The 26,788-nt window shown below is 39.2% G+C and overlaps 4 protein-coding genes across 6 annotated transcripts; 2 read left to right on the top strand and 2 right to left on the bottom strand.

Annotated features, from left to right (window-relative positions):
- Positions 1-1,739: 1,739 nt before the first annotated feature.
- On the bottom strand, positions 1,740-2,599 carry LOC133982489 (protein FAM180B). Its single transcript, XM_062421543.1, has 3 exons — positions 2,533-2,599; positions 2,257-2,330; positions 1,740-2,142 (listed from the first exon to the last, which is right to left on the bottom strand). Exons 1-3 carry the CDS (start codon positions 2,597-2,599, stop codon positions 1,795-1,797), a joined length of 489 nt encoding a protein of 162 aa, XP_062277527.1. The 3' UTR covers positions 1,740-1,794.
- A 3,185-nt stretch (positions 2,600-5,784) lies between these two features.
- Positions 5,785-9,791, top strand: kbtbd4 (kelch repeat and BTB (POZ) domain containing 4). Its single transcript, XM_062421182.1, has 5 exons — positions 5,785-5,828; positions 7,015-7,493; positions 7,574-7,715; positions 8,158-8,264; positions 8,375-9,791. Exons 2-5 carry the CDS (start codon positions 7,032-7,034, stop codon positions 9,233-9,235), a joined length of 1,572 nt encoding a protein of 523 aa, XP_062277166.1. The 5' UTR covers positions 5,785-5,828; positions 7,015-7,031; the 3' UTR covers positions 9,236-9,791.
- Positions 9,792-10,799: 1,008 nt separating this feature from the next.
- rapsn (receptor-associated protein of the synapse, 43kD) lies at positions 10,800-15,316 on the top strand. 2 transcript variants are annotated; one of them, XM_062421314.1, is made up of 8 exons: positions 10,800-11,321; positions 12,080-12,418; positions 13,138-13,296; positions 14,114-14,212; positions 14,336-14,458; positions 14,654-14,707; positions 14,829-15,028; positions 15,244-15,316. In XM_062421314.1, the coding sequence occupies exons 1-8, from the start codon at positions 11,097-11,099 to the stop codon at positions 15,314-15,316; spliced, it is 1,272 nt and encodes a 423-aa protein (XP_062277298.1). In that variant the 5' UTR covers positions 10,800-11,096. The 2 variants fall into 2 exon arrangements, with proteins under 2 accessions (XP_062277298.1, XP_062277299.1); XM_062421315.1 differs by lacking the exons at positions 14,336-14,458; positions 14,654-14,707 and having other exon boundaries at positions 11,130-11,321.
- A 4,760-nt stretch (positions 15,317-20,076) lies between these two features.
- ighmbp2 (immunoglobulin mu DNA binding protein 2) lies at positions 20,077-25,839 on the bottom strand. Of its 2 annotated transcripts, XM_062421185.1 has the most exons (16): positions 25,714-25,839; positions 25,119-25,201; positions 24,426-24,595; positions 24,141-24,336; positions 23,936-24,033; positions 23,623-23,786; positions 23,266-23,466; positions 23,031-23,178; positions 22,776-22,950; positions 22,467-22,649; positions 22,240-22,358; positions 22,062-22,156; positions 21,740-21,863; positions 20,797-21,624; positions 20,507-20,706; positions 20,077-20,310 (listed from the first exon to the last, which is right to left on the bottom strand). In XM_062421185.1, the coding sequence occupies exons 2-16, from the start codon at positions 25,196-25,198 to the stop codon at positions 20,107-20,109; spliced, it is 2,985 nt and encodes a 994-aa protein (XP_062277169.1). In that variant the 5' UTR covers positions 25,199-25,201; positions 25,714-25,839; the 3' UTR covers positions 20,077-20,106. The 2 variants fall into 2 exon arrangements, with proteins under 2 accessions (XP_062277169.1, XP_062277168.1); XM_062421184.1 differs by having other exon boundaries at positions 20,507-21,624.
- Positions 25,840-26,788: the final 949 nt, after the last annotated feature.

A 26,788-nucleotide genomic window follows, 5' to 3' on the forward strand; every position in this document is an offset into this window, starting at 1 on the left:
CCTCTGTTTATTTTATGCACTCAAATAAACATCTTACAATCCTTTTCACAGCTGAAATCATCACCGGAGGGTTTGTGAGAGTTGAGAATATGTACTTTTAAAATATATTTGCTTTTTTCCCCCAACTCAACCGATGCACGTGAATAACAGTGTGAACACACTAACACACCCAAGGGTTTGTAACCATTCATGACTGATAAACTACAACATTACTGTAAGTGTGTGTCCTATTTAAGAAAAGTTTTAAATTACAGTACACTATAGTAGATGTTTGTGTTTATCCTGAAAACATAATCATTAAGCTGTAAATCCAAACTATCTAGTAAACAAATTATGGGATGCTATTAAGAAAAATCATTAGTTTTGAGTCATAAATTATAACTATAAGGCTTCAGATGATTAAATCAATAGTTAGCTCTAATCAATATATAATTACGCTCGGCTCTCCTCATTTGATTGGATATTGAAGTGTGGAGGTGCCTGTTTGTGGCAGAAATCCCTTAAAATCGTTACACAACCATCCACAAATATTGTTAAGAGTAAGTTTCCTATACTATGTTTTGGAAACCACTATGAAGTCGACACTGCAGTTACTTGTGTGTGTGTGTGTGTGTGTGTGTGTGTGTGTGTGTGTGTGTGTGTGTGTGTGTGTGTGTGTGTGTGTGTGTGTGCGTGCGGCTGGCTGTTCTCACAGCTGCAGCCCATTGTTTTGCCATTGAATGAGGGCCGGGAGACGGGAGGGTCATTGTCAAAAGGCACGGTCGCCGGATCAATATCTGAATTCATTAAGCAGCTGACTTGCAGCCATCAATATCTCCTCATAATTACCAGGTTCTGTGGTAGGAGCAGATGCGGTTCAGTGTGACCTTATTACCAGTGGCCCTTGGTAGCTGATAGTTCTCTTTGTTCATCTTATTTATTGTCTCAAATATCTGATGAACACAGAAGAGCAGCTCACCACCACACAGGAAATCAGTTTGCTGATTACTGGTTAGTTTGTAGTTTAAAAAAGACTGTATAGGGATGTAGTCTATGAGCCTGGTTACAGTTTGACTTGCATTTTAGTTTTTTACACAATGTTATTTTGACTTAAACTCAACAGTTTAAAGACCCAAATCACAATTTTTGTAGGGTTTCAACATGTGTGACACTCTAACCTTATCAACCCTTCATTTGGATAAGGAGAAACTGCACCAAAAAAACACGAAAAGAAGAAATTTCAATCACTGCACAGTGATCATTGATTTCTTATTATTAAATCCAATTGAGATCTTTCAATGCAGAGTATTGGGACATATTCTGGTTGGTTTAGTGATCAGCTGTGAGAGATTCCTGCCAATTGAATCTATTTGGTTATTTGAGTTTATTAGAGTTGTTATAAAACTGGTCAGTATGAAGATTACCCATGTTAAGAAGGTCCCACGTGTACTTTAAATTGTGATGACTGCAAATGACTCACAGCAAAGAGTGATAAATCCCCTTTATTATAGGATGACAATCACCAACAAAATACAAATCCAAAGGTTATTTTGTAATTTGGGTAAAATATGTTATCCTTAATAATACAATGCATTGTGATAGAGATATGCATATGTTGGGGTATAATACAATTTATAAACCAGTATAAAACTGGAATTTGTGTGCCCTTGCAAATGTTTTTTCATGACTCATAAATGATGTCCTTGTTTTGCAAATCTTTCACCATTGACTGAAAAAGTAATGAGAACGTATCTTAGGATGCATTTTAAGTTAAATGATTTAATGCACACATCTTCATACAGAATGGCATCTATATTATGCATAACTGAAGAGATAATTTCCACGTAGGTCATGGACGGTGACATTTGCCAGCTGGAGCAGCACTCCACCCCAGGCCTCCTGTTCCTCTTTTCTCTCCTGGTGCCAGGCCTGGTGGGCAGAGTACAACATGCTCAGGACAAGACTGTCAAGCTGAGCCTGAGTCAGTGGCCTCCTCCTCTCAACCTTGAGTGTGTTCACCATCTGCAACATGGGGCTCAGACTTCTGGGAATGTTGTCATTGATCTGAGCCAGGAAAGCCCGCCCTGCCCTCATTGATGCCATTTCCTTATCAAGCATGACAATGTTGTTGTCCTGGTCCATCTCTAAACCATACAGCAAGAACTGCATACAGGGGGGGGGGGGAAGAAACATAAATTGCTTACTCTGCAATCAGAGTAGAATAATAAAAGTTTTTCTGTATTCAGACTTCTGTCTAAACTAAACTGAAGAAAGTACCTCAAACATCAGGTTTGCATCAAACACTGAGGAGCCAGTTCTTTGAGAAGTGGGATTGATGCCTGCAGCCACATCTGAAGTACAAAATACTGATGTTTAGGTGTTTAAATTATTAAAATAGGTATATGCAAATAAACAGTCACCTGCTCCATACACTATAGCTGAACACCTGTTATTTTAAATGCATATTACACAGTGCTTGCAGTATCATTATTTAACATTCAAAATTTCTGTCCTCATCACAGCACTGTTAGCTGATCTTCAGATTCAACTTACCCTGCAGAAGTTGCTCATAACAAAGCCACAAAATGACCTGCAGGCAGAGTTTAAGCTGTAATTCCATGTTCATTCTTCTCTTGATTATTGCCGACCGATAGCCTATCACCACACCACATCCCTCACTAGCATTTGTGAATCCAGGCAAAGGCAACTCAGACTGAATACCATGCATTTTTCCATCATGGAAAAAGGACCAAAAGCCATCTGGCTGTGATGAAGAGGAAGACAGCAATAATTTTGAATCCTGGTTCTTTTTACAGCATTGAGACATTTGAGTAAGCACAGCTTTATAGAGTTTGCAGAGGCACTAAAGCTGGAACTAATCTTTCCTCCCTTAACTGTGAAAAAATCACAGACAAAAGTTTAAGGCATTACTGCAATATATTCATCTTGACTTGTACAAAACTAGAAAATAAATCATATACAATTTAAATAAAAGATTGAACACTCATAAAGTCAATATAAACTGACTAAGAGTGTCTTTCTCAGTTGGGTCCAGCAAAGAAAATGTATTTTTGCCCTTTATACTCTGAAGAGATTTTGCACATGTGCAACAAATAATAAAATGTTTGCCCAATGAAATCCAATTATTCATCACAAACATATCACATTCAGTGGGTGAATCCAGCTCTGAAATGATAAACAGAATTTCTGCTCTGACAGTCAACAGTCTCAATACTTCTCTCACAGAGTAAACAGTTGTTTTCATTCTAATGAAGTGCTTTACAAAATAATTAATTGGATGGATAAATGGCATTTAATATTTCGAAGCTCATCTCTTTGTTTTGTTTTTTTGTGTTTTTGGTCAACAGTTCATTTTGGATTGTCAGATGAGTTTGTGTTTCTTCCTTTTCCACGTGTTTCTGTATATGCCTATTATAGATATTACCTAGAGATGCATGTTTGTTTGTTTTTTTAAATACTGGTTTCTTGTAATCCTGTGTGAGATGGGCCAAATGTTTGGCATGGCAAAAATAAAAAATAAAAACAAAACAACCATGACATTAAAAATTAATCCAGATAGTAAAGTTTGCCATATGCTGTATCAAAGGCATGATGTGCTATCATCATCTCTGTCACAGAAGGAAAAACTGGCTGACAACTGACAAACTCTCCCATGAATCATCTCAAACTAGCTCCACCTCCAGCAGCTACAGCAGCAACGTGCTGCTCTAACACTGATGCTTCAGCATTAATGATCTAATGATGTCATATATAATAATATATCAGTCAGAGGGACTAAACCACTACTTATACTTTAACTACATCACGCTGCTAATGCTTATGTACTTTTACTTTTCATGCAGGACTTTTACTTGTAATGGAGTATTTAAGATAAGATAAGAGGTACCCTTTTAATCCCCTAGAGGGGAAACTGAATGTCACCCTTACACAAAGACAGACAACATACAGGAAGGAAAAATACATGACTCAGGCAGTGCAAGATGAGTGCAACAAATCAGTCAACAGCATTTAACAGTCAACAACTGTGTTCGTTAAAAAACCTCACTGCACCAGGTATAAAGGGCCTTCTAAATCTTTCTGTAGAGCACCTTGGCATTACAAGTCTGTCACTAAAGGAGCTCTTCACCTAACTAAAAACACTGTACAATGGGTGGTCCTCATTATGCAGGAACCCCACCACAATCACCAACACCAACAACAAACAGGGAAAAAAGCACACTTGCTAAAATACTTTGATAAAACACATGCAAGAGTGACCTGCTGACATCAAATGACTGAAGCTTCATGAGGAAGAACAGCCTGGACTGGCGCGAAATGAAATGGCACGGATGTTCTATTTCTAGTCCAACCAGTTCGACACACAGAAAAAAGAGATCTGATGAATAAATCACAGATCACTCTAAATTGGAGTCAGTTAGAGAAGGGGAAGAATCAGACAGGGCAAATTACCAAAGAACACAATGCAATGCAATAAAACAGTAAAGGAAGGAATAATGGGAGGATAAAGAAGGAAAACACGGATAGAGGAGAAACAAAAAGGGCTAAAAAAAAAAGAGACAACAAATAACAGCAAACATGTTTAAATGTATAAATAGTATCCATTTCCATTATCGGTTCTCAGTGAAATGATGCTTGAGACAAAGAACTAAATATTCAAACTATGGGGGATTCAGTGTTGCTCACCAGTTCCTGGCTTTGCGACTGGCCGTGCCCATGCCTGCTGGTTATGAACAGATACTTTGCATTTCACATGAATCACAGACATTTTTTTTCTTTGGGTTGAGAAACCCAAAGAAAATAATCAGTACTAACACTTAAGTAACGTTTATCACGTGTTAAGGAAGGTGGTAGGTGGCAGACTCACACTAAAATAAGATAATCCATCCACACAGTGCAACCAGCAATAGATCACCTAAAAGATGAAAAGCAAAACAAAGTCAAATTAGTCAGAACGATATACATTTACAATTATACTAACGTTTTATTTGCATGCGGAATGTTGCATGCATGTCTACACAGTGTTATATTTTTACAGCTCGATGTCAGTAAATATTGTACAGTTAGTATTGGACTAAGAGAGTTGCAAGCCTTCACAGGTTAAGTGTGGTTACATAAATTGCGCATGGTTGGCGTGACCTGTGTGTGGTGGTGGGGTCCAATGTGAAATCTTTTCATGGGGCCCAAAATCCCTGGCGGCGCCCCTGTGTGTCAGTGCTTCATTATCAAATCCATTTTGCTGCTTATACATTTTCACTGCTCCTTTACACCCAGGCAGACTCTCCCATAAAGCATGCACACCGTGGATCTATAATAACAGCTGGATACTGGATACTATAAGAAGTCAAAAACAGTTATAGTTTTAATTCTGCTTAAGCTTCATGCAGAATTATTTATTTACCTCAGGAAAAAACTATTACTTCTCTAATAACAACGTTAGTAACACAACTCCACCACAAGGAGACAGCAGCACTAGTTTGTACCACTGAGTCGTTTCTCAGGGTCGTGTCTAGATGGAAACCCCTGAACCGCGAGAGATACCGCGAGAGTGATCACTTAAACCCAAACCATGATCTTACTTTAACACTAACCAGGTGTTTTTTGTACTTAAAACTAATCAGACCTTAACCACAGCGTTGTCGCATGATAAACCATAATTATTTTTGAACAACTCGCACAATGAAGAAACGATGCGTATAAATATCGCGAGACTATCGCAAATCTAGGGTTACCATGTAGAAGCGACTGTTTCTCAGCTGACCGCTAACAACTTTATTTACTTCCGGTGAGCAGTTCCGTTACTTCTGAATGGTAAAGTAGTGGAGTTAAAGGTAACCCTACTCATTTACTAGTTATTCATAAAGCGTCACGACTCGACTCCTCTCTCTATGACAGAAGTATTAATAATTTTTACCTCCACGAAAATCGGTTGTATTAATACTCGTGGGGAGTTAGCCAGGTAGCTGCTGTGAGTGCTAACGCTAGCGATGGTGTGGAGGATGTTTTTATACCAGATGTTAAGTTAAAGCTGAATGGGGCACCACAACAAGTTCAAAAAATTAATGTGACTTAAATTTGAGAATGTGTAACTCACTATTGATTTTCAAACGAAGGGCTTTTGAGAGTTACACATTTAAATAGGTAGTCTTCTCTTTTTTCTTTTTGTTTCTTTTTCTCTCATTTTCATTATAATTTTTTGGTGGGTAGCTTAATTTAATGTGGGATTTTATGTAGGATAGGCATATATAAGCATTATGCTTCTGCCTATACCTTTTCAGTCATTAACATCATAAATTAATTACTTTATGCTGTTATTTAGAATCTATATAATTATTGTATACTGTAAGTAAGTTTGTTGTGATGACTGAATAAAACACACTATTACTACTACTACTAAAAAATGTTATCTTATTGTGTTTTTGCAGGTTCTGCCGGTTTATTATTTACACTCATTTACACTTATTAAATTATTTTACAGTGTTTGCACACAAAAAAACTAATTTTGATGTAAATAGGGCTGACAAATTAATAATATAAGTCTCATTGTATGTTTTGTAGCTTTTAAATTAAATTACAGAGTACGGTCTAGACCTGCTCTATGTGTAAAGTGCCTTGGCATGACTTTTGTTGTGATTTGGCGCTTGATTGATTGGTTGATTTCGATCTTCCAAGGCAGGTTAAGTTTCTCAGTTGTGATGGTAATCTAAAGTTAGATTGTATTTTCTTAATTTTCATCCATGTTGGTATTACAAGGTCCATGACAACTAGGCAACTCCATCTGCTGAGGAATATCATATGATTTCACAGCTACTAATTAGAGTTTGTGATTTGGTGTCAGTTCAATAATTCAACTTTTTTAAAATTCAATTCAATAAAACAGTAAACTTAACATTATAACCATGAAGGTATTATTTATTGTATTGGCTGTTGTATTAGACTGCATTACTTTTACCTGGGTGTACCGAATGAACTAGAAGCAGAGTGTAAACCAGTGCTGTGTGTCTTGGTATTTTTCAGTCAGGCGAGCAGCAGAGATGGAGTCCAACGAGGATGGGGGCCTCAGTGTCGGGGGCTCTGTGGGAGAGGAGAACTACTTCTTGGGATACACCTTCACCGACCGCTCCCACTCCAGTCGGGTGGTGAAGAGCATCATGGACTTGTGCTTGGAGGACGGCCTGTTCGCTGACGTCACCATCACAGTGGACAGCAAAGAGTTTCACCTGCACCGGCTGGTCCTTTCAGCACAGAGCAGCTTCTTCCGCTCCATGTTCACCTCCAACCTCAAAGAATCCCACAACCGTTCTATTGAGCTGAAGGATGTCAGCGCCACCGTCTTTCAGCTGCTGATTGACTACATCTATCATGGCACGATTAAATTGCGGGTGGAGGAGCTGCAGGACACCTATGAGATGGCAGACATGTACCAGTTGACTGCTTTGTTTGAGGAATGCTCTCGCTTCCTCTCACGGACAGTGGAGGTCAAGAACTGCCTGCAGGTGATTTACAGTTTTCCACAGGCTTAGCAGTCCTTAGACGTCATTATGTAACATACATCTTATATTCTATTTTTGTCCAGGTGATGTGGCTTGCAGACAGACACAGTGACCAGGAGCTGTATACTGCAGCAAAGCACTGTGCTAAAATCCACCTAGCACAACTTCATCACACTGAAGAATTTCTAAATATGCCTCTATGTCTGCTCTTGGACATCATCAAAGGTAAAAGTAGTTTCTGATTTATCAATTTTTTTGCATATTGATTAATCTAACTCAGTACTTACTGGTTATACATAACATTACTGTTATTCTTTTCAAAAACATACAATTATCTTTGTGTTTGAATTGATCTCTTCCTATCTATCTTGACACCTTTGGTTTCCATTCATTCTTGATATTTGCTTCAGATCGATGTGTGTTTTGTTTTATCATGCAATACTAAAAATACATTTCACCAACATGAAATATTTTCACTGTGCTGGGTTACCTCTCTCAGGTCAATTTTCTAGTTAATTTTCTAACACGAAACATAAGGTTGAAAAGGACAGAAGTAAAATTCATAATGCATAGAATTCATAAATTCACTATAAGATACTAAAAATACTGTTTTGGTCCACAACACATTTAATGAATTCAGCTCTTGATGTCTTGTGTTTGTGTTCAGATGGAGTCCCGAGCTCTCAGAATCCAACAGTGGCAATAGAGACGTGGATAAACCACAACAAGGTGGAGAGAGAGGAGTTTTCTTGTATTCTGCAAGAAAATCTCAAGGTAACATTGTCACATGTAGAAGTTAAAAGCATTCTTGAAGGGGCTCTCATTTTATGTTAGTTTGTATTCTCTAAAGATCTCTTAATCTCTTTCATCTTTTGTGTCTACAGGAAATTGGTGAGAATGTCCATATTTACCTGATTGGTAAAGAGGAGACAAGGACTCACTCTCTGGCCGTGTCACTACACTGTGATGAAGATGATGCGATCAGCGTGAGCGGTCAGAACAGTTTATGCCACCAGATCACTGCAGCCTGTAAGCACGGTGCGGACCTGTATGTGGTGGGAGGATCTATCCCCCGCCGCATGTGGAAGTGTAACATGCACACCATGGACTGGGAGCGCTGCGCCCCACTGCCCAGAGACCGCCTCCACCACACCATGGTCTCTGTGTCCACTGAGGATGCTATCTACTCGTTAGGAGGTAAGACGCTGCAGGACACGCTCTCTAATGCCGTCATCTACTACACAGTGAAGGACAACATGTGGACAGAGACCAGTCAGCTGGACACCGCAGTGTCTGGGGCCACTGGCGTAAACTTGGGAGGGACCATCTACCTGCTAGGGGGGGAGGAGAATGACATGGACTTTTTTACAAAGCCATCCCGTCTTATTCAGTGCTTTGACACCGCCACCCAGAAGTGCCAGATCAAACCGTACATGCTGCCGTTTGCTGGGTGCATGCATGCCGCGGTCCACATGGATGTGATCTTTATCGTAGCAGAAGGAGACTCCCTGGTTTGCTACAACCCTTTGCTGGAGAGCTTCACCCGCCTGCGTTTCCCTGAAGTGTGGAGCTGCGTTCCTTCGCTCTGGAAAGTGGCCAGCTGTAATGGCTGCATATATGTTTTCAGAGACAAATGTAAGAAAGGCGATGCAAACACGTTAAAGTTCAACCCGGCCACGTCTGTCGTCTCCGTTATCAGAGGCATAAAAATCCTCCTCACAAACTGGCAGTTTGTTTTGGCCTAAACTCTCTTCTTGATGTTCACACCGTGATTGAAAACACTCGCCGCGGAGAATCAGGGAAGACTGTTGGGTAAATTGTTATGACTCTACTGTTCAGACATCTTGCGAGGAGACCTGCTCTACATGTATTTACTCAGCTGGTTTCTGCGTCACTCATTCCACTCTGGCTTCACCACCAGATCAGTAAAAACAGTTCAGTGGTGTGTGTGTGTGTGTGTGTGTGTCAGTTGCTTGTATTACAATATGTCTCATTGTGGATCCATTAGCTGGCAAGTCAAACCATTTGTGATGATGCTGTAGCCAGTGATGTACTAATCAACATTGTTTTCTTGTGCACTGCTTGTATATTGACACGCATGAACAACTTCAGTGTAACAAAAAAAAGGTACTGAACACAAAACATCCCTCAGTATAAGTGATGTAAGTGATTGAATGTATCATGATGTAGGCTGTATCCTCAGATGTCAAATTTGAAGTGCATAAACATGATAATGGATGTTTTCTAACTTTTCCTTTTTTAACAGTTTGTTGTTTTAAGATTGTATTTTTTTTATGTACATGTTCCTCAACTTTAACTGTTGACAAATATGTCAAATATATGGCTGTAGCTACAAGCTGTCACTGTTTGTTTACATATTTATCGCCCTTTAGCCTTTATGAATGAACTAAATACTATTAATACTATATTCATTACAAAGGATTTAAATATTTCATTGTAGTTGTTACACAACGATGCATTTAGAAATAGTCTACTTTGGTGCCGTGCAGCCATGAAGGCTTTGCCTCAATGAAGATGTATCTTCTAACCACATTTATCTTTGGATTGGTTATGCATCTTGTGAATGACAAGGTGGTTAAGGTTCCTGTTTGTGTCCTTGGAGGATAAAAGGAGAGTTGAAGGAGAGAAAGCTACTACAGAGAGGCCAAAACTTTGATCCCATTGATGTGTTGCAGGAGGCTGTGCAGCTGAAACCCAAGCCCAGTAACATGTCAGACTTTGTGAACTATTCTAAGCATCAGTTGCTGACGCTGAGATGAGGGGTGGGGGTTTCTGGAGGGCACATATGCCCCTCCATAAGAACTTCCAAATGAAACTGACAGCCACTACAAGCACCATCTGACATGCAGTCCCTTAATGTTGGGAAATAAAGCTGTTTATAGCCCCCTTATGACAGGTCACAGTCCATTGTGTCAGATTGGTTAGATCCATTTGTGGCTGCGTGTTTTAAACGCTCCAGTGGGCTGTGATGTCAAGATTTCTACTCCAGCATTTGGTCAGAGTGGGGTTTAGTGTGAAGGTATATCGCTAGGAGCTATAGTGACCTTGGGGCTGCTTGCTGAGGACAGAACAGAATTCCTGAAGGGACACATGGTCTAGAGTGACAAGGCCATCTGCTGTAGCGCCAGCACTAGGAGGAAGGTGGAGGGGGTCGGACAGAGGGGTGCTGAGAATTCCTTTCGCTGGGGTGTGGAGGGAGTAGATATTCTGGGATATCAGTGCTTGCACTCCGCTGGGAAACGTGTTTCTTTGACGTTTTTCAAACGGAAATCTGAGGGAGAATTTTTGAACACTTGATGGTGAGAGGGGATCCTTGCAGGGTTAAACGGGGAAGATTTTTTCTTGGCCCTCCAACTCTCCATGAAGCAATTGGTGATAATGGTCTTGGTGTGTTGCCGTGTTACTTTGGCAGATCCAGTTTCCTTTCCCTCTCAGCACAGCCGGAGCTGAGAAAGCTGGATCTGTTAGGCCTTCTGGCACCGACCGCTCAGAGGATCATCTTCAAGGGATCTTCTTTGGAGTTGTACTTTGCATGGCAAGGATCTACTTTCTTGCTGCCTCACTGAAATTGCATGGCCTAAACGAATGAATATTTTTATGAGGCGCCTTGTACCAGAGATGGGCCAGGACCAAACCAAGCACCAGATAGAGAAGGGCCTGAGGTTGTATCAGTCAAATCAGACAGAGAAAGCCCTGCACGTCTGGACAAAAGTGCTGGAGAAGACCTCAGACCCTGGAGGGAAGTTTCGGGTTTTAGGATGTTTGATCACAGCTCACTCAGAAATGGGAAAATATAAAGATATGCTCAAGGTAAGACTCCCAAAGAACAGCTTGCTTCAGACAATGTATTACTTACAGTTCAAGAAACAAGTAACATTTAATTGCTGTATACTGAGGTGACTATAGAATTTTAGTTTGAGAACATTATTATTTAAGTAATGTGTCTTTTTGGCCTGTATGAGAAGTTTTCCTTTATTAATATTTTCTTTCCGAATAGCCTTGTGATCTCTTGGTTTAGGTAATTCATGTGTAGAGATACTTCAGTTTTTTAACACTGATTATATGTTATTATGCAACCAGCAGTGAGTGTCTGCGTGAGGTTGCAATCCTAATGAGAGAATGCAACTGAATACCTCATCAATTTTATGTGTCATCATGTCTGCTCGGCGCCGATACATTTCATGCTTGTAGTAGCATTTTAACATTTCCAGAATATCCAAGTGATTATTAAACAAGATGCGGTCAAAGGTTACCTTCTTAGTTCCATTTACAGTGATCTTGAGAAGCATGGGTTAATTTGTGGCTTCCAGACGATGCAGAGTAAATAAGTGCCCTGCAACGTGAGTATCAGTGTGGGGTGTCTTGTTGACATAATCAGTCTGACTCAAGCAGCACCCACTCTCTGTGCCATAGTTTAATGAGGATCTCATAAAGTTGTGGCTCTAAAGTAGAGGCCTCATCTCTTTGAGTACATTGATCAGATCCTTTCTCTTACATTCAGTATTTAAATATACAGCCATTCATCTGACTATTCACAATTTGCCTGAACACTTTTCATCACTCTGCAGTACGCCCTCAATCAAATCGACACAGCCAGAGAGATGGAGGACCCAGACTACCTGACAGAGGGCTACCTGAATTTGGCGCGCAGCAACGAGAAGCTGTGCGACTTCCAGAAAACCGTCTCGTACTGTAAGACCTGCTTAAACATGCAGGGTACCACTGTCAGCCTGCAGCTCAATGGCCAGGTATGTCTTAGCATGGGCAACGCCTTTCTGGGCCTAAGTGTCTTCCAGAAAGCTTTGGAGAGCTACGAGAAGGCCCTGCGCTACGCACACAACAACGATGACAAGATGCTGGAGTGCAGAGTCTGCTGCAGTCTGGGGAACATCTATGTTCAGCTTAAGGTACTTTCACTTAAGTAAATGCACTGCTTTCATTCAAATAAGATCTGATTGTTATAAGATTGTTTGAGGATTTCAATGTGTGCTGCACTTTAAACAGTCATTGCTCAGCATGAACTTTGGCTAAATCTATTTTACATTTGTTCTTATATGAGACATTATAGACAAGGAGACTGAATAAGATAGAAATCTAAAATACTTTGATGTTTCCATCTTCTCAGTTATTTTAACTGGGTGAAACGGTCAATGGACTGCACGTGTGACTTGATTACGCAATCAATACTGATGTTGCCAGTGTATTTACAGAGCATGATAACACTGCAGAGCACCCAAACAAACATCATCATTGGTTAGCTCATGCAATACTAGGCATTGTACAACAAGGGCGGAGTGAGCAGGCCCGGCGGGGGCTCATGTAGTACCCTTGACATCAGAGATTTGTAAGCGTAATCCCCCCAGCTTCCCGGGGAGGATTGGTTTCAGTGGGCATGTGATGAAGTGCTAGTGGAAGAATGCACTCATATGTCACGTTATTTTATGAAACAAAAATCATTCATAGCTCTCTGGTCAGTCTCTTGATTTGGACACTGGTGAACGTTCAAGGGAGGGAATTACAAACCTGAAATCCTGAAGCATCAGTAGTATATAATTAAGATGTTCTGCCTTTTTTGGGCAGTACTTGGACTACAGAGGTTTAACTTTTTAATAATGTCTGCCAACAGGACTATGAGAAAGCCCTGTTTTTCCCCTGCAAAGCAGCTGAGCTCGTCAATGACTACGGCAAGGGTTGGAGCCTCAAGTATCGCGCCATGAGCCAGTACCACATGTCTGTAGCCTACAGGAAACTGGAGCGCCTGGCAGACGCCATGGAATGCTGTGAGGTATTGTTTTATAATTGTCCAGCACATGATAACTGTCCTCAGAGACAAACTTACATAACGTAAGGAGAATGTCACAGTTTTGGTTTCCTCACCGACTTGTCTTCCCCTGCCGCCTTTGACTGTTCTGATGTCGGAGCTGTAGATATAGTAGATGCTGTGCAGCCGACAGGTGCGACTGCCAGTTGTTGTGTTGTACGAGGCCTTAGACCTCGACAAAAATATGCTCACAGAGGCGCTGGTTTAAAGTGTTAATGAAGAGGGTGGCTTTAGTCTTCACTCTGTTCTAATTATGTACTGGGGGTGAAAAATAACTTGATGTCATTGCCTTGGAGTGCACAAGTATTGTAACAAGATAGCAGGATGCATTTCAGATTTATTACATTTGCAAAACACATTTAGCCAAACAATTTATACATCTCCTCATATTTGGAATACCAGCGCACAAGAGGAGACCTAAAGGTGAAAAGCAACAACGTCTCACATTCCCCCATCACTTCTCACTGAGGTTCATATGAAAATGTAATGTGTGATAACTGTGTGTGTATTTGTAAAAATAGTTTGATTAAATAAACCTTAATTTCCAGGATTGAAATAAGTATTTAGATTACAAACAAGTCTCTGCTATGTGATCTAGTCCAAAGAATGCTTGTTTTTTTTTAAAATTATGTGCATCCTACAAAATGTTTGTATTCATAATAAGACTAGCATATTTGTATTATAAATGATTGTACCGTATATTACTGTTTAATACTTCCAGTTGATTCAAGACACGTGCTGAGGGTCAGAACTCTAAAAGGTGCCTCTTGTGCGTCAACAGGAATCTATGAAGATTGCTCTGCAGCATGGTGACCGTCCCCTGCAGGCCCTGTGCTTACAAAACTTTGCAGACATACACCGCTGCAGGCATGACGTAGATGTAAGGTGTCACTATTTGTGCAAGCTTGTTGTTGTGGTTGAAGATAAGACTTTGCAGATGCTTTGTATACTTTATTTGACTATGTGGTAATTTTTTATTGGGGTAATCATCTTTTTCATTCAGAAAGCATTCCCTCGCTATGAGTCTGCACTGGCTATCATGACTGAGGTTGGAAATCGTCTTGGACATTCACACTTGTGCCTGGGAGTTGCAAAGTGTTGGCTTCTGCAGAAAGATTATGACAAGGTACCCACACTTAATATATAAAAAGTTATTTTAGTGATTTTTTCAGGGATTCATATATAATATAAAGGAGTATATGAATGAAATGAAAACAAAATGGCAATTCATTCTGATTATTATCACAAAAATATGACTCAGACGTAATTATATTATGCTTTTCTTAATGAGTATTAATGTGATTGTTGTTTACTTTTTTAGGCTCTGGAGTGTTTGCACCAAGCACAAGAACTGGCAGATGGAATGGGAAACAAGGTGTTTAATGTTTTCTTACACAACATTCAGGACAAAGTTGTATAAACTATACGAGCTGAAATGGTAGTGAATGCATGTCTACATGTCATACTGACAGTTTTTTTCCTGTATGTGTCTTCAGCTGGTGACATTGAAGGTGCATTGTCTGAGTGAGCAGATATACCGAAACCAGGGGAAGCAGGAGGAGGTCAGAGAGCAGGTGGTGAAATTCCTGCAGTGTGTCGAGGAGCTGGAGCTCTACTGCGGCATGTGCGGCGAGTCCATCGGGGACAGGGACCAAAAGCTGCAGGCCTTACCCTGTTCCCACGTTTTCCATCTCAAGTGGGTGTTTACTCACAGTCTACACAGTCTTACCTTAGATTATTTCTGACATATACATTTTAGAGATAAATTGTTGACTGTGAGTTTAACAGTAGACAAACTTACCCAGACTGATACAGGCTTTATTTACAATGGTCAACACACTATGGATGTTTTTAAAATAAGTATACAGGCCAATAGATAAAACCATTGACACAGCTGTTTTATCTTTTCAGATGTCTGCAGACAAATGGGACAAAGGGTTGTCCTAAATGTTTCAAGTCCTCCATGAAGCCTGGATTTGTGTGATTATGAGACTGTGTTAGTGCGATGGATTTGCAAACACAGCATGCTGATTCCTCACAGGCTCCTGACTGATCTGAGAGAAGCAGGCAGCCTCAAGATGTGCTGAAGATGTCTGAGGAGTAATTATTCACTGCTCTGTGCAGAGGATGCTGAACTGAACCAAGTGTCCCAGCGGGCGGCTCTGAGGACTCAATCAAGGCATCTATTATTATTTACAGACACCAGTCTGTGAGTGAGTAAATGAAGCGGACAGAGAAGGTATATCTGCCAATGTTACATTTCAATATAAGCTGAAGTTGAAGTCCTTCATTGATCTGAAGACAGGCCATTTATTGCAGAGTTCAAGTAGAGAGGAATATGGGCCGTCTAAAGAGCATTTATAACTTAATGTATGCTATTATATGCAGTAGAATGTTATAGTAAGGATGAGATTAAATGAATTCAGGGTTTGTTGTTCAAATTCCAATATTAGCTTTTACACGTTCATCCACATTTTATTTACTGAAGAGCCATTTCTGAACTCAACGGATTTCATATATTTATTATTGTATATACTATTATGGTTATTTGTTTTAAAAAGTTTGATTTGATTAAGGTGTTTTGTGAAACCTGAAACTAACTAAAATCTCTTAACCATTTAAAAACTATTATGTCTTTACAAAGCAGGTATATGCAGCTGTTTTTCCTTATCCAATGAGGTTAAGGAGCAGGATCAACACACATTGTGTTATTCATAGAAATTCCTTTTCTGTCCATTTCTGGAAACATTTTTTTAGTCTGACATCATTACGGACACAGATTGTTGATAAGGAAATCTATTGGGTAAGAAACTTTTCTGACCAATTGCATACTTGTCAAATAATTGTTTAGAAAGTATACAAATGGTTGAACGTATTTTTTACATGTTTGTAGTTATATGTAAATAGGAATTTATTGGTTAAATCTCAAAAAGTGAGATTGAGATAATTTACTTTCAAGGTGATTTTGATGGAGAAAGACAAAATACTGACTTTTGAAAGAGAGCTCAGCGCGTCAAATGTTGCATGATTTATTTACGATGCAGAGCAACTAAATTGGATTAAATCAATGGATGTTTCCAGATAATTGCATATTTACTTATATCAGAATTGTTTATTACAGTATTATAATATTCTGTGGCTTTTACCCAATTCCTTATAAAGTTGTTCAATTTATTTAACATATTTTGATTTGGAAAAAAGCCATTTGAATCAAAAATAATCATGGCTTACATGAAGTTTGTATTACATAGTAAATTTCCCTTAAAAACTGTAATCCCCTTAGACTAAGACTTATTTTATTGAAACTGTAGTTGTAGTTTGGGAAAGTGCTCTCTCACGGACGTGAGACTTTGATCAATTTAATCTTATGGTGACAACAGTACAAAAGCTTAGAACTGCAGGGACATTTCAACAAACACCACCATACCTTTTAAAACCTTTATAGTCAAAGCAAAAAACTGAGCTACTTTTGTCATTACAAACCCTGCTGAAAAATATTATTTGAAAAAAGCTTGCATCAAAGCAACACATTTACTTTTATTGCACGAGCACTTACTGTATGTTTTTTGTTTTAAGAACTCATCATTGATAATAGGCTGATCTATATAGACGAATATGGACTGACTGACTGACACATGGAGATTGCAAAACCCAAATAAAAGAGAGTATTCATATTACTTACCATGCCACAAGTTATATTCACACATTTCTTTTATTAACTATATGACAGAGTATTAGACCCCACCATTCATTGTATCACTCTTTAAGATCATGGCCGCATCACCATGACATTCCTAGCAGACTCCCACTTCTGCCCAACACGATGCCTCACTACCCTGACAAGAATGAACTTTTTTTTTTTCGACCCCTACAACAAACATACATTATGGGAAACAGCAAAAGCAATAATGAGAGGAAGAATAATTTAATTTTGCACAAACCCAAAAAAAGAACATCACGTAGCTTGGACGGTCTAGCCTCTCAAACTGCTTAGAGGTCCAACCTTCAGAGACCTGTTCAAAATTTAGGATTTGGTCTGTGTTTAACTCATTGGATTAACATACTATACTCATCCCCCATTGATTCAGTAACAGCCTGTGAAATTATATTTAAACCCTTGTGTTTAAAAAGAAGCATGAGACAGAGATGTCCACTATCACAGTTACTTTTAGTTTTCATAGCACCTGTTCTTACGTTCATAAGGCAGAATCGCAGTATATCAGGCATTCAGTCTAAATCACTTCATCATAAAATCAGCTTATATGTCGATGATATCCAGTTATATGTGACTTCTCCTTCAACCTCTCTTCAGTCAGTCCATAGCCTGATTAACAGCATGAGTAAGTGTCTTCCATCAACTAGGTCAAATCTAAGAGTGGGATGCTGAGGACAGGGATGTATCCTCATTCCATAAAATACATAGGTATTCATGTATCATCTTCTCAGCGTCTCAAACCAATCTTCTCTCTGCCGTTAAAGACCATTAAAGGGACTTGTAACATCATTATCACTATGTGGTCGTATCTGCATTCAAAATGAACCTACTTGCAAGAATAAACTACCTCTCTGCCATGTCTCCTGTTAACATGCCCCACAGCTCGCTCTCCTCTCTTAACAGTTAAACATTTCTGCTGGAAACACAGAAGACCTCAAATTAAAACATCTGTCCTTCAAAAACCTAAAAAAATGTATACCATTGCTGGTATTTCCTGTCCGTACATTTCCACCAGATGTAGTCCTGTATATCTGGCACTAGATAAACGGCACAAATCCATCCTGATTATATAACAGACAAAAATTCACCAAAAATCCCAGCTGAAAACCTTCCTTTTACTGACAAGACCCTTAAACATCACAACTGTTTGAAATGTTCAGCCAGCAACAACACCCTTTAAGCCTGGTGGAAAACAAAACAGCATTATCAGTCACTTTTTTGAGGCCTTTTGTCTTTCCAGCATGGAAGGAGAGGGGAGTATCCAGCCTGGTGAACCTATTCAGTGGTGGCCTGTTCACGATCTTTGACCTTTACTACAATATACCTCACTGTTGCCACTTTAAATGTGTACAGCTGGAAGAAGCCCCGAAGGTGAAAATAAACATCAGTAATTTTGATTATGACGCATCCTGTTTATAGTATATCATAACTTGAAGTGACTGTAGCTAAAACAAGTGATTGAAGATATACAAATTTCTTTTTCATATCAGGAAAACACTGTGTTAATACCGAAAGTTAAAAAGAATATCAGATCTCGATGACTCATAACTCAACTAATACAAGAACTCGTACAACAAATCCCATGTCTAGCATATGGGATTTTCTGATGAGAATAAATCCTCTCTGTCCACATGCAATAGATGATTATTTTCATGCCTTCTGGCTCTGTTCACCTGTTCAATCCCTCTGGTCGGAGATCATGAGCACGCTAACCCACATACTCAGCCTCAGCATCCCCCTCCGTCCAGCCGTCTGAGTCCCGGGTGACCTCTCTGCATCTCCTATCACACAACACTCTAAACCATTCACATTTTAATAGCATTAACAGTGGCTAAGAGGATCATATTGCTCAAATGGAAAAATAGAACTAAACTATCCATCACGCACTGGCTCACTTTGTGGCCAGCAACCTCACCGGCCAATCTGCTATGCAAACCAATTGCAAATCTCTCTTTACAACACACTGTGCTTGTATACGTTATACAATAGTAGTCATCTGCCCTCCTAGTGTCTTCCTTATTTGTTATGTACTATTATTGTGTTGTAATGTGACTGAATTTGTTTTCTGTTTTCGTCCTATGTATTGTTATTATGTCTGGTTTACATAATAAAAGAGGAAAAAAAGCACATCACTGTTTAATTTCTGAGGGGAAAAACTTCTGGCCACTGACAGTCTGTCCTCTGACCATCACAGTGGATGTACATCAGGGTTGGGAAGGTTACTTTGAAAAGGTAATAGGTTACAGATTACTAGTTAACTTATTTAAAATTTAATAGGTTATGTAACTATTTCAATGACCCAATCAAAGTAATGTAACTTATTACATTTTATTACTTTTCTATGTTAGGTTAAGTGTACCCATTAAGCCCACCAAGATCTAAGTTCAGGTGTTTTTCATGGATACTGACATGATGAATAAGGGAGATCATTTCTTATAAAGCAAGATGTATCTCTCATTTGAAAATGTATTTATTAGTTCATGTAGATTTTGGAATATAAAATAAAGATATTTTATGAAAAAAGTCTGGCACGGGCTTAATTGGTATTGTGATTAAAAACAGAAATATATGTATTCAGTAAAATGTTAAATATTTAAAAATAAAGAAACAACCCTCCTGAGCAAAATCTTAAAGGTCTGACTTCAGGTGTAACCCCCTTTGTAATCATCAACATTTTCATAAGTAACTTATTTAATTACACATTTTTTCCTCAGTAACTGTAAAAGATTAGTTATATTTATTTTGTAATTCAATTATATAACGTTACATGTAACTAGTTAATTGCCAACACTGATGTACATTAGCCAGCAGACACACAGCTTTAAAGTTGAAGAAGACTTAATAGGAGTTAAGTGTGTGTTATGTTGTTGTTGCAAATGACAAGGAAAAAATTGTGTGGAATTAAGAAACTGTATAATGCCCTACTGTATCCTGTGAAGGTTAACAAAGATATACGCATGTGTAACTGATCAAAGAGGACTAGAATCATTTTTCAAGTATTTGAATAGTTTAATTTTTCTGAACAGGCTTCAAATCTGTTACATTACAGGGTTAATTTGTTATTGTTGACTATCCTTCTCTTTGGGTTTTACTTTCCTCTGTGTGGCCATATCTTTCAGTTTAGAGTCCAGCTTCCTTTGCAGATAGGCTTTCTTATTGGGGTCCATGGATTTGTCTTTCTTCCCGCTGCCAGCATAAAGAACGCCCTCCTTGCTTATTCTCATCCGAGCATGAGACTTGGCTTTATCCCCACAACCATGAACCTGAAAAACATGACAGATATTTTGGGACAAACACAAAACTTTTCAGACCTGTATTACATTTTGTTGCATTTAAGCTGTCCTTCATAGTAAAAAAAAATAGCATGCAGACTCCTGAAATACCACCCAGAAAGCTCCATCAATATGAGCCCTAATAAATAAAACAAAACTACTTGGTCGAGGTCTGTTCTCGTTTTACCTCTGGTATGTGATGACTGAGACAATACTGCCTGTTGCAAAAGATGCAGAGCTGTCCGAGGGTCAGCACAGAGGCTTTACACTTGACAAAGCTACACACACTTTCAGCTTTCATGACAGCGCTTATAAGTGAGTCGAAGTCGTCATCTGCAGCAGCGGCAGCAGCGATGTCGCATGCACCTGCCTTGGTTCGGTTCTTCCCTGGAGGGGAATGACAACAGTTACTTGTTAAAGAGATATCTGACAAATGTTTCACAAAGCAGACACAAAATAGATGTTTGTACTGCAAACCTTTAGACTTGGCCTTCTTTGAAGATTGTGCTTGAGCTAGTGGGATGTTGTTCTGTTGCTTTTTATGTTGAGCGTTTTCTTCCCTTTTCTGTTGCTCCCTCTTCATTCGCTCCAAATGTAAACTTTTCAAATCTAATGGGGGCTGACACAATGGATCTTTTTGGGGATTTGGGGTAGTTTCCTCTTCCTGAGTTGCTGCTTCTTCTTCTTCTTCCTTTGCTTGTGTCGGTTCCCCAGCTGGTCTTGAGACAGTGATACACCTGTCTTTCCCCTCTCCTTTACTTTCATGCACAAGGCCCATCTCCTCAGCGATCTCGTGGACCAGCAGGCGGTCATGAGAGTTAAACGATGATGGAAACTGTAGCTCACTCTGATTTAAATCCTTCAGAAAGCTCTCCACCTGCTGTCTGATCTCAGCGTATCTGTTCTTGTTCTGTTCCTCCTCTGTCACTGTGGATGTGCACGACTTTGTTTGTTTATCTTGCTTCTTATTATCTTCCTTACTGCTGCTACCAGTGGATTTCTTCTGGCCTTGTTTTGTTTTGCTGGGAGGCTGATCTTTGACCTTCTGTTTAGCCGACATGGAGCTGCTGGCAGACGTACTGGGCTTTGTGTCTTTGTGGTCACGGACGTAGTTTTGTGCTACGATGTCCTGGATATACTCAAAAGCTGTTCTGACTTCACCAAACTCAGTCATATGATTGATTAGGGACTTCAGGAATGCATGATTCTGAACTGTTTGGGTGTCGCACACCACAGCAATGTGACGTCTCGCACGTGTAACAGCCACGTTTATCCTTCTGTCCTCTGCCAGAAATCCAACCTCACCTAAAATAAAGGAATTAACAAACATTTTTGTAAGTAAATTGTTAAAAAAAACAATCAGTGCAGCTAACATTCATGGTGTAGTAGTATAAGGAAAATTCAAAAATTAAGAAGTTACCTTTCCTGTTGGACCGAACTAATGATAGCACCACAGCTTCTTTCTCTCTGCCCTGAAATCCATCCACTGACTTGATCTCCAGCTCTGGATGCCTCAAGGAAAGTTTCTGACGCAGAAGATCAACCTTCACAGAAACACACACATGAAAACCATTATTCAGGTATTTTCATAAACCACTCTCACTTTTTCAAAATTCAATTTTAAATTTATAGTTTAACAAATCATTCTCATGTTTGGGGCTTTATTTTTCTGAAAGTGACAGCAAGAATCTTTCAAAGAAAGTTAATATTAAAAGGAACATTTCTTCAAATCATTTACTTACTTGTAAATTGTACGGTGCAATAACAGCTATGTCTTTAGCTTTAACCCCAGCTTCGGTCAAGGCCTTTATGTGTAGTTCAACAATGTCTACCTCACCTGAGGAAACAGCAAACACACTATTAGGTCCCACACCACAGAAACTGTCATCTTTTTTTTTTTTTTAAGTAAAAATGTCTGACCTTGATTGCCTTTGGACTGCTCATCTGTGACCTCCATTTCACTCAGACCACAGCCTGCTGTGTCAATCAGAAGAAGTGGCGTGCTGGTCTCTTCAACACAGGTGACTCCCGGTAGATCTCTATTAAACATCAAAGACATTCATTTACAGTTATTTTTAACTTACAGCATTTTAATTAGTTATTGCTTCACTAAAAATAAACAAAAAAACTACCAAGCTGGTTCTTACTTTAACAAGTGTCTCTCCACTGAGCTGTGAGCTGTTAGTCTTCCCTGGTACATCTCTTTGGATGCCCATTCCATGATGGCACTGTTCATGCGGTACTGTACTGTTAGCATTCGGACCACTGAGTCCCCGTACATCTGGATGAGCCTCTCCATAAGACTAAGAGACAAGCCTTTTGATGCAGCCCTGTGGGAGACATAACATACCAATATTCATCAAAATATACACAATCAGATTAATGAAAATGTTTCAGCAAATATGAACATTTGAATAAAATATAAATGCATAAAAAGAGAAAAACCTGTGTTTTACTTTTGTGATTTGATAGTAGGTGGTAGCTGCTTGTAGTCTCCTGCCAGTATACACTTGCGTGCTCTGAGCAGGGCGATCCAGCAGCTGCTTTCCAGGGCCTGAGCGCACTCGTCTATCACCACCCAATCAAAATGCTCTGCTGGCAGGAACTTCAGAGGGCCATTATCAGAAGCACCTGCAGACGCAGACAATTGGTCTTTTTATGATCAGTGCTAGAACTAAATGACTTTTTCTACACTTGAAACCATTACTGACCTGTGTTAGTTGATAAGACGACGTCAGCTTTTTTCAGGATCTGGGCGATGGCTGTTGTTTCCCTGGTTTTCAGCTCCTTTCTTAGCTCTCCTATTTCCCTTCTGAAGTTCACCCGCTCTCCTTTTTCACTCTTTTTCTTCATTCCCATCTCGGAAAATTATAAATAAGGAACATTACAAATAACTCAAGATGGCATAACACACATGCCAGCAGGAGAACACACTAACATACTTACAAATGCTTTATCGATGTCTTTACGGATGTCAGCGAGGATGTTTGCGTTGTCACTGTTAGCGAGGATGGCATCCAGTGAGTGTTTCTGTATGGACTCCAGCAGTCTGGCAGGATGACCCAGCCTCAGAACCTTTGCCTTGCATCGGGCTAACCTCTCCACTAAATTATCCACAGCCACGTTAGAGGAGGCACAGCACAGGATCTGCACAAACACAAAACCCACATATGAAAATGATTCTGTCAAGACTGAGATGCTGTTATGACAACTCCAGAAAACCAGTAACATAGATGTAAATACAATTCAACTATCAGAAGAAGCTAATTACCCACACATACAATAAAATTTAACTTTCTGCACCTTTTGGCCTTGTTTGACGGCTTGCAGAATGATCTCCACCACTGTGGTAGTTTTCCCAGTGCCTGGTGGTCCATGAATCACAGCCAGTTCTCTCTGAGCCAGAGCAAAGGACACAGCCTCTCTCTGGGACTGATCCAGGTTTGAGTTGAAGAATTCTACTTTATCTGATGGAAAATAACAGAAACATAAATAATTATATTCACTGCAGCATTCACACTGTTTTTGAGGTTTTTAAAAGCAATTAAAAGTATATTTTCATTGAAAAAACAGAGGGATCATTTTTACAAGATATGTTTCCTAAAGTCTCACTTACTTGGCTGTGAATGAGATGAGGGTTTTGATTCTCCGAAGAGAACATTTATCAAATTCGCAACTGGTCCATTGCAGTGTCCATTTAATGCATTCAAGGCACTGCAAGAAAAAAATATATTTTGTCAATGTTTAATAACACATGTTCAGTGGTACAAAAACAATTTGACATTAAAAGATTGAAAGTTGACATTCAATATGTTACTCACTGTTTCATTCGTTTGTAAGTCACATCATTTGCCAACTTTAGGAGATTGTAAAGAGCATCTGTATCAACACTGAGCTCATCCTTTGAGTCGTCAAAGGCCACACTTACAGCTGCCTGGGTGACTCTTGTCACTATCCCTGTGCCGATCTGAGAGGCTGCAGTGCATCCACCACTGTCATACAGGCCAACTATGTCCCCTGTAGCAAAAGACACACATTTCACATTAAGCAAAAATACAAAACCAAAGTAAAAAAAGAGAACAGGCGTTTTATTTATATCATCTTACCAGGTCCAAAGCTGTTGCTCGGAAGAGATAAAAAACCAAGATGCTTTCTTGGTTCTAGGATGACAACTGTGCGTCCATACAGGCCTGTGGACTGACTTCTTATCTGCAGTTTCAACAGACATACTCCTTTATTTTGAAGATCCTTCGGAGAGATGTTCTCCTGCCATACCCTGAAAGCACAAAATTACACTTTTATTTTTTAATGGGTTTTTGGATAAAACATTGTAAACAACAGCTAAAGCTTTTACCATTCCTTAATCTTTGTCTCCAAAAGGGGAGCATCACCAATCTGAGACATTAAGGTCAGTTTGCTCACCAAGTAAGAAGCACTCTGACTAATAATGTGGCTCTAGAGCAGGGGTGTCATCAGGATTATCTTGTTTTGAGCTTAGATTTATAATGTATACAAGATTTTTTAACAGCTCGCTTTGTGCTTTGTTTGGAATTGAAAGACATATACAGGCAGGTAGGTTGTTAGATGCAATTGCATTATGAGAAGTGCAGAGTCCAGTATTTTTGGAGTTTGACCCATACTTAGAGCTAAAAGTCAGGACATTTCAACCTGCTTTGACCACACTTAGTTTAATGTGTCTACTGCAAGTCCTTCAATTTATTTAAGTGTTAACTTTTCCACTAATTGGGTGGAGTACCCTGTTAAAAGTGAAGTATCAGTATGGATGTTATTACACATACCTGGTTTCATCTATTTCAGCTTCCCTTTCCTCTTGGAGAAGCTCAAGCGTCTTTGACACAAACTGTTCAACTGTCATCATTCACTAAAAAAAAAAAACACAAATCCAAAACGACATGTTACTGTTACTGTTTATTAGTGTCAATTAGCTTCAGATAAACACAACACACAAACAGAGAAAGTTCCCATTGCCCAACTAAGGTTTAACACACCAGGTCACACTAGAAGGTTTATAGTAATTCATGGATAACTCCTCCATTTAGTGTGTGTGTGTGTGTGTGTGTGTGTGTGTGTGTGTGTGTGTGTGTGTGTGTGTGTGTGTGTGTGTGTGTGTGTGTGTGTGTGTGTGTCACAGGTAACAAATGTATTATACTCCTAATCCTAGTTTGTACCCTCTAATATCACTCATATACCCATGGTAACTTCAATTTAACAACCATACATGAGAGGTACAAAAGAGGTACAAAAAATAGCCAGCAAACTATAGAGAGTCTACTGTTTCCACAAATGTTGGTGTCACGTTAGCTTGCTAAATTAATCTCACTGCAACATAACAATTTATTTTAGCTACATTTAGCAGGCGCTGTTCACACTCACCCATTAACATGAACTCTCTGAGTAAACACGGAGCAGGACACAGATGAGCGACCGTCTCTTAACCATGTGGAGACTATTTAAAAGTTTGCATGACTCCCGGTGGTTTTTGACTGAGCTAACTTGTCAACATGCTAGCCACACTGTCGCCTGTCTGTTCAGAGGACTACATTTCCCAGCAGTGCTACTTGGCAAGAAGACCCGCCCCCTGAGTGGCTTTCAAGCGCTATGATTGGTCAGGTGTAGACGTCTAGCCAATCATAGCGCTCCAATGCCACACAGGAGAAAAGCATTGGGATCCTTGATAGATAGATAGATAGATAGATAGATAGATAGATAGATAGATAGATAGATAGATAGATAGATAGATAGATAGATAGATAGATAGATAGATAGATAGATAGATAGATAGATAGATAGATAGATAGATAGATAGATAGATAGATAGAAAATTGTTACTAAAAATATCCAAAAGTTGTACTAATAAAACAAATATATATTTATATATATATATATATATAATAAATAATAATAAAATACTCTGTGTGCCAAAAGTGCCAATAAAAGTTCACTGCAGTATCTAGTTGACGCCTCTGAAACATGTTGAGCAAGGGATCACTATAGGTGTCCTTCCTTTGATTTATGTCAGTTTTTGATTTATATGGAAAGGTCTCTCAAGGAAGGTGTCGGATATAGTAAACATTAAATACTATAGCTCAAAAGTTTAAATTTTATTATAATGTCATTCACCAAGTGTTTAAATGTTTTTAAATGTAATACATATGTGTGTATGTATATACTACACTAAGTATATATATGACTGGAGGTACGTATATGTATGTGAATATATGTTTTATATTTATTGTTTCATATCAGCTACTGTTCCTGTCTTGAGTTTGTAAATTGCACATTTTTAATAAGAAAAAAAGCAAAACATGTTGAGCCAAACTGGGTCATCCATAGATTCAACTTGTGCTGCATAGGGTTTCAAATTGAGGTTAAATTCAGTAAAGAGCAGTGAAAGAAGCTCTGTTTTGAACAGCCAGTCTTGTCACTCCAAACTGTAGACAGTTAATAT

This window comes from Scomber scombrus, chromosome 6, assembly GCF_963691925.1.
Source record: "Scomber scombrus chromosome 6, fScoSco1.1, whole genome shotgun sequence".
In the NCBI taxonomy this organism is placed as follows: Eukaryota; Metazoa; Chordata; class Actinopteri; order Scombriformes; family Scombridae; genus Scomber; species Scomber scombrus.

Bases quoted from the DNA above. Each gene is read 5' to 3' on its own strand.
- LOC133982489 (XM_062421543.1), bottom strand. From the start codon at position 2,599: ATGGAATTACAGCTTAAACTCTGCCTGCAGGTCATTTTGTGGCTTTGT. The intron at 2,331-2,532 runs GTAAGTTGAATC...TTTGTACTTCAG, and splicing joins TTATGAGCAACTTCTGCAGG to ATGTGGCTGCAGGCATCAAT. The intron at 2,143-2,256 runs GTACTTTCTTCA...CCCTGTATGCAG, and splicing joins ATGCAAACCTGATGTTTGAG to TTCTTGCTGTATGGTTTAGA.
- kbtbd4 (XM_062421182.1), top strand. From the start codon at position 7,032: ATGGAGTCCAACGAGGATGGGGGCCTCAGTGTCGGGGGCTCTGTGGGA. The intron at 7,494-7,573 runs GTGATTTACAGT...ATTTTTGTCCAG, and splicing joins AGGTCAAGAACTGCCTGCAG to GTGATGTGGCTTGCAGACAG. The intron at 7,716-8,157 runs GTAAAAGTAGTT...GTTTGTGTTCAG, and splicing joins GCTCTTGGACATCATCAAAG to ATGGAGTCCCGAGCTCTCAG.
- rapsn (XM_062421314.1), top strand. From the start codon at position 11,097: ATGAATATTTTTATGAGGCGCCTTGTACCAGAGATGGGCCAGGACCAA. The intron at 14,459-14,653 runs GTACCCACACTT...TTACTTTTTTAG, and splicing joins TGCAGAAAGATTATGACAAG to GCTCTGGAGTGTTTGCACCA. The intron at 15,029-15,243 runs GTGGGTGTTTAC...TTATCTTTTCAG, and splicing joins TCCCACGTTTTCCATCTCAA to ATGTCTGCAGACAAATGGGA.
- ighmbp2 (XM_062421184.1), bottom strand. From the start codon at position 25,198: ATGATGACAGTTGAACAGTTTGTGTCAAAGACGCTTGAGCTTCTCCAA. The intron at 23,467-23,622 runs GTGCAGAAAGTT...GTGTTTGTGCAG, and splicing joins CCGTCAAACAAGGCCAAAAG to ATCCTGTGCTGTGCCTCCTC. The intron at 22,650-22,775 runs GTAAAACACAGG...TGTCTCCCACAG, and splicing joins CCTACTATCAAATCACAAAA to GGCTGCATCAAAAGGCTTGT.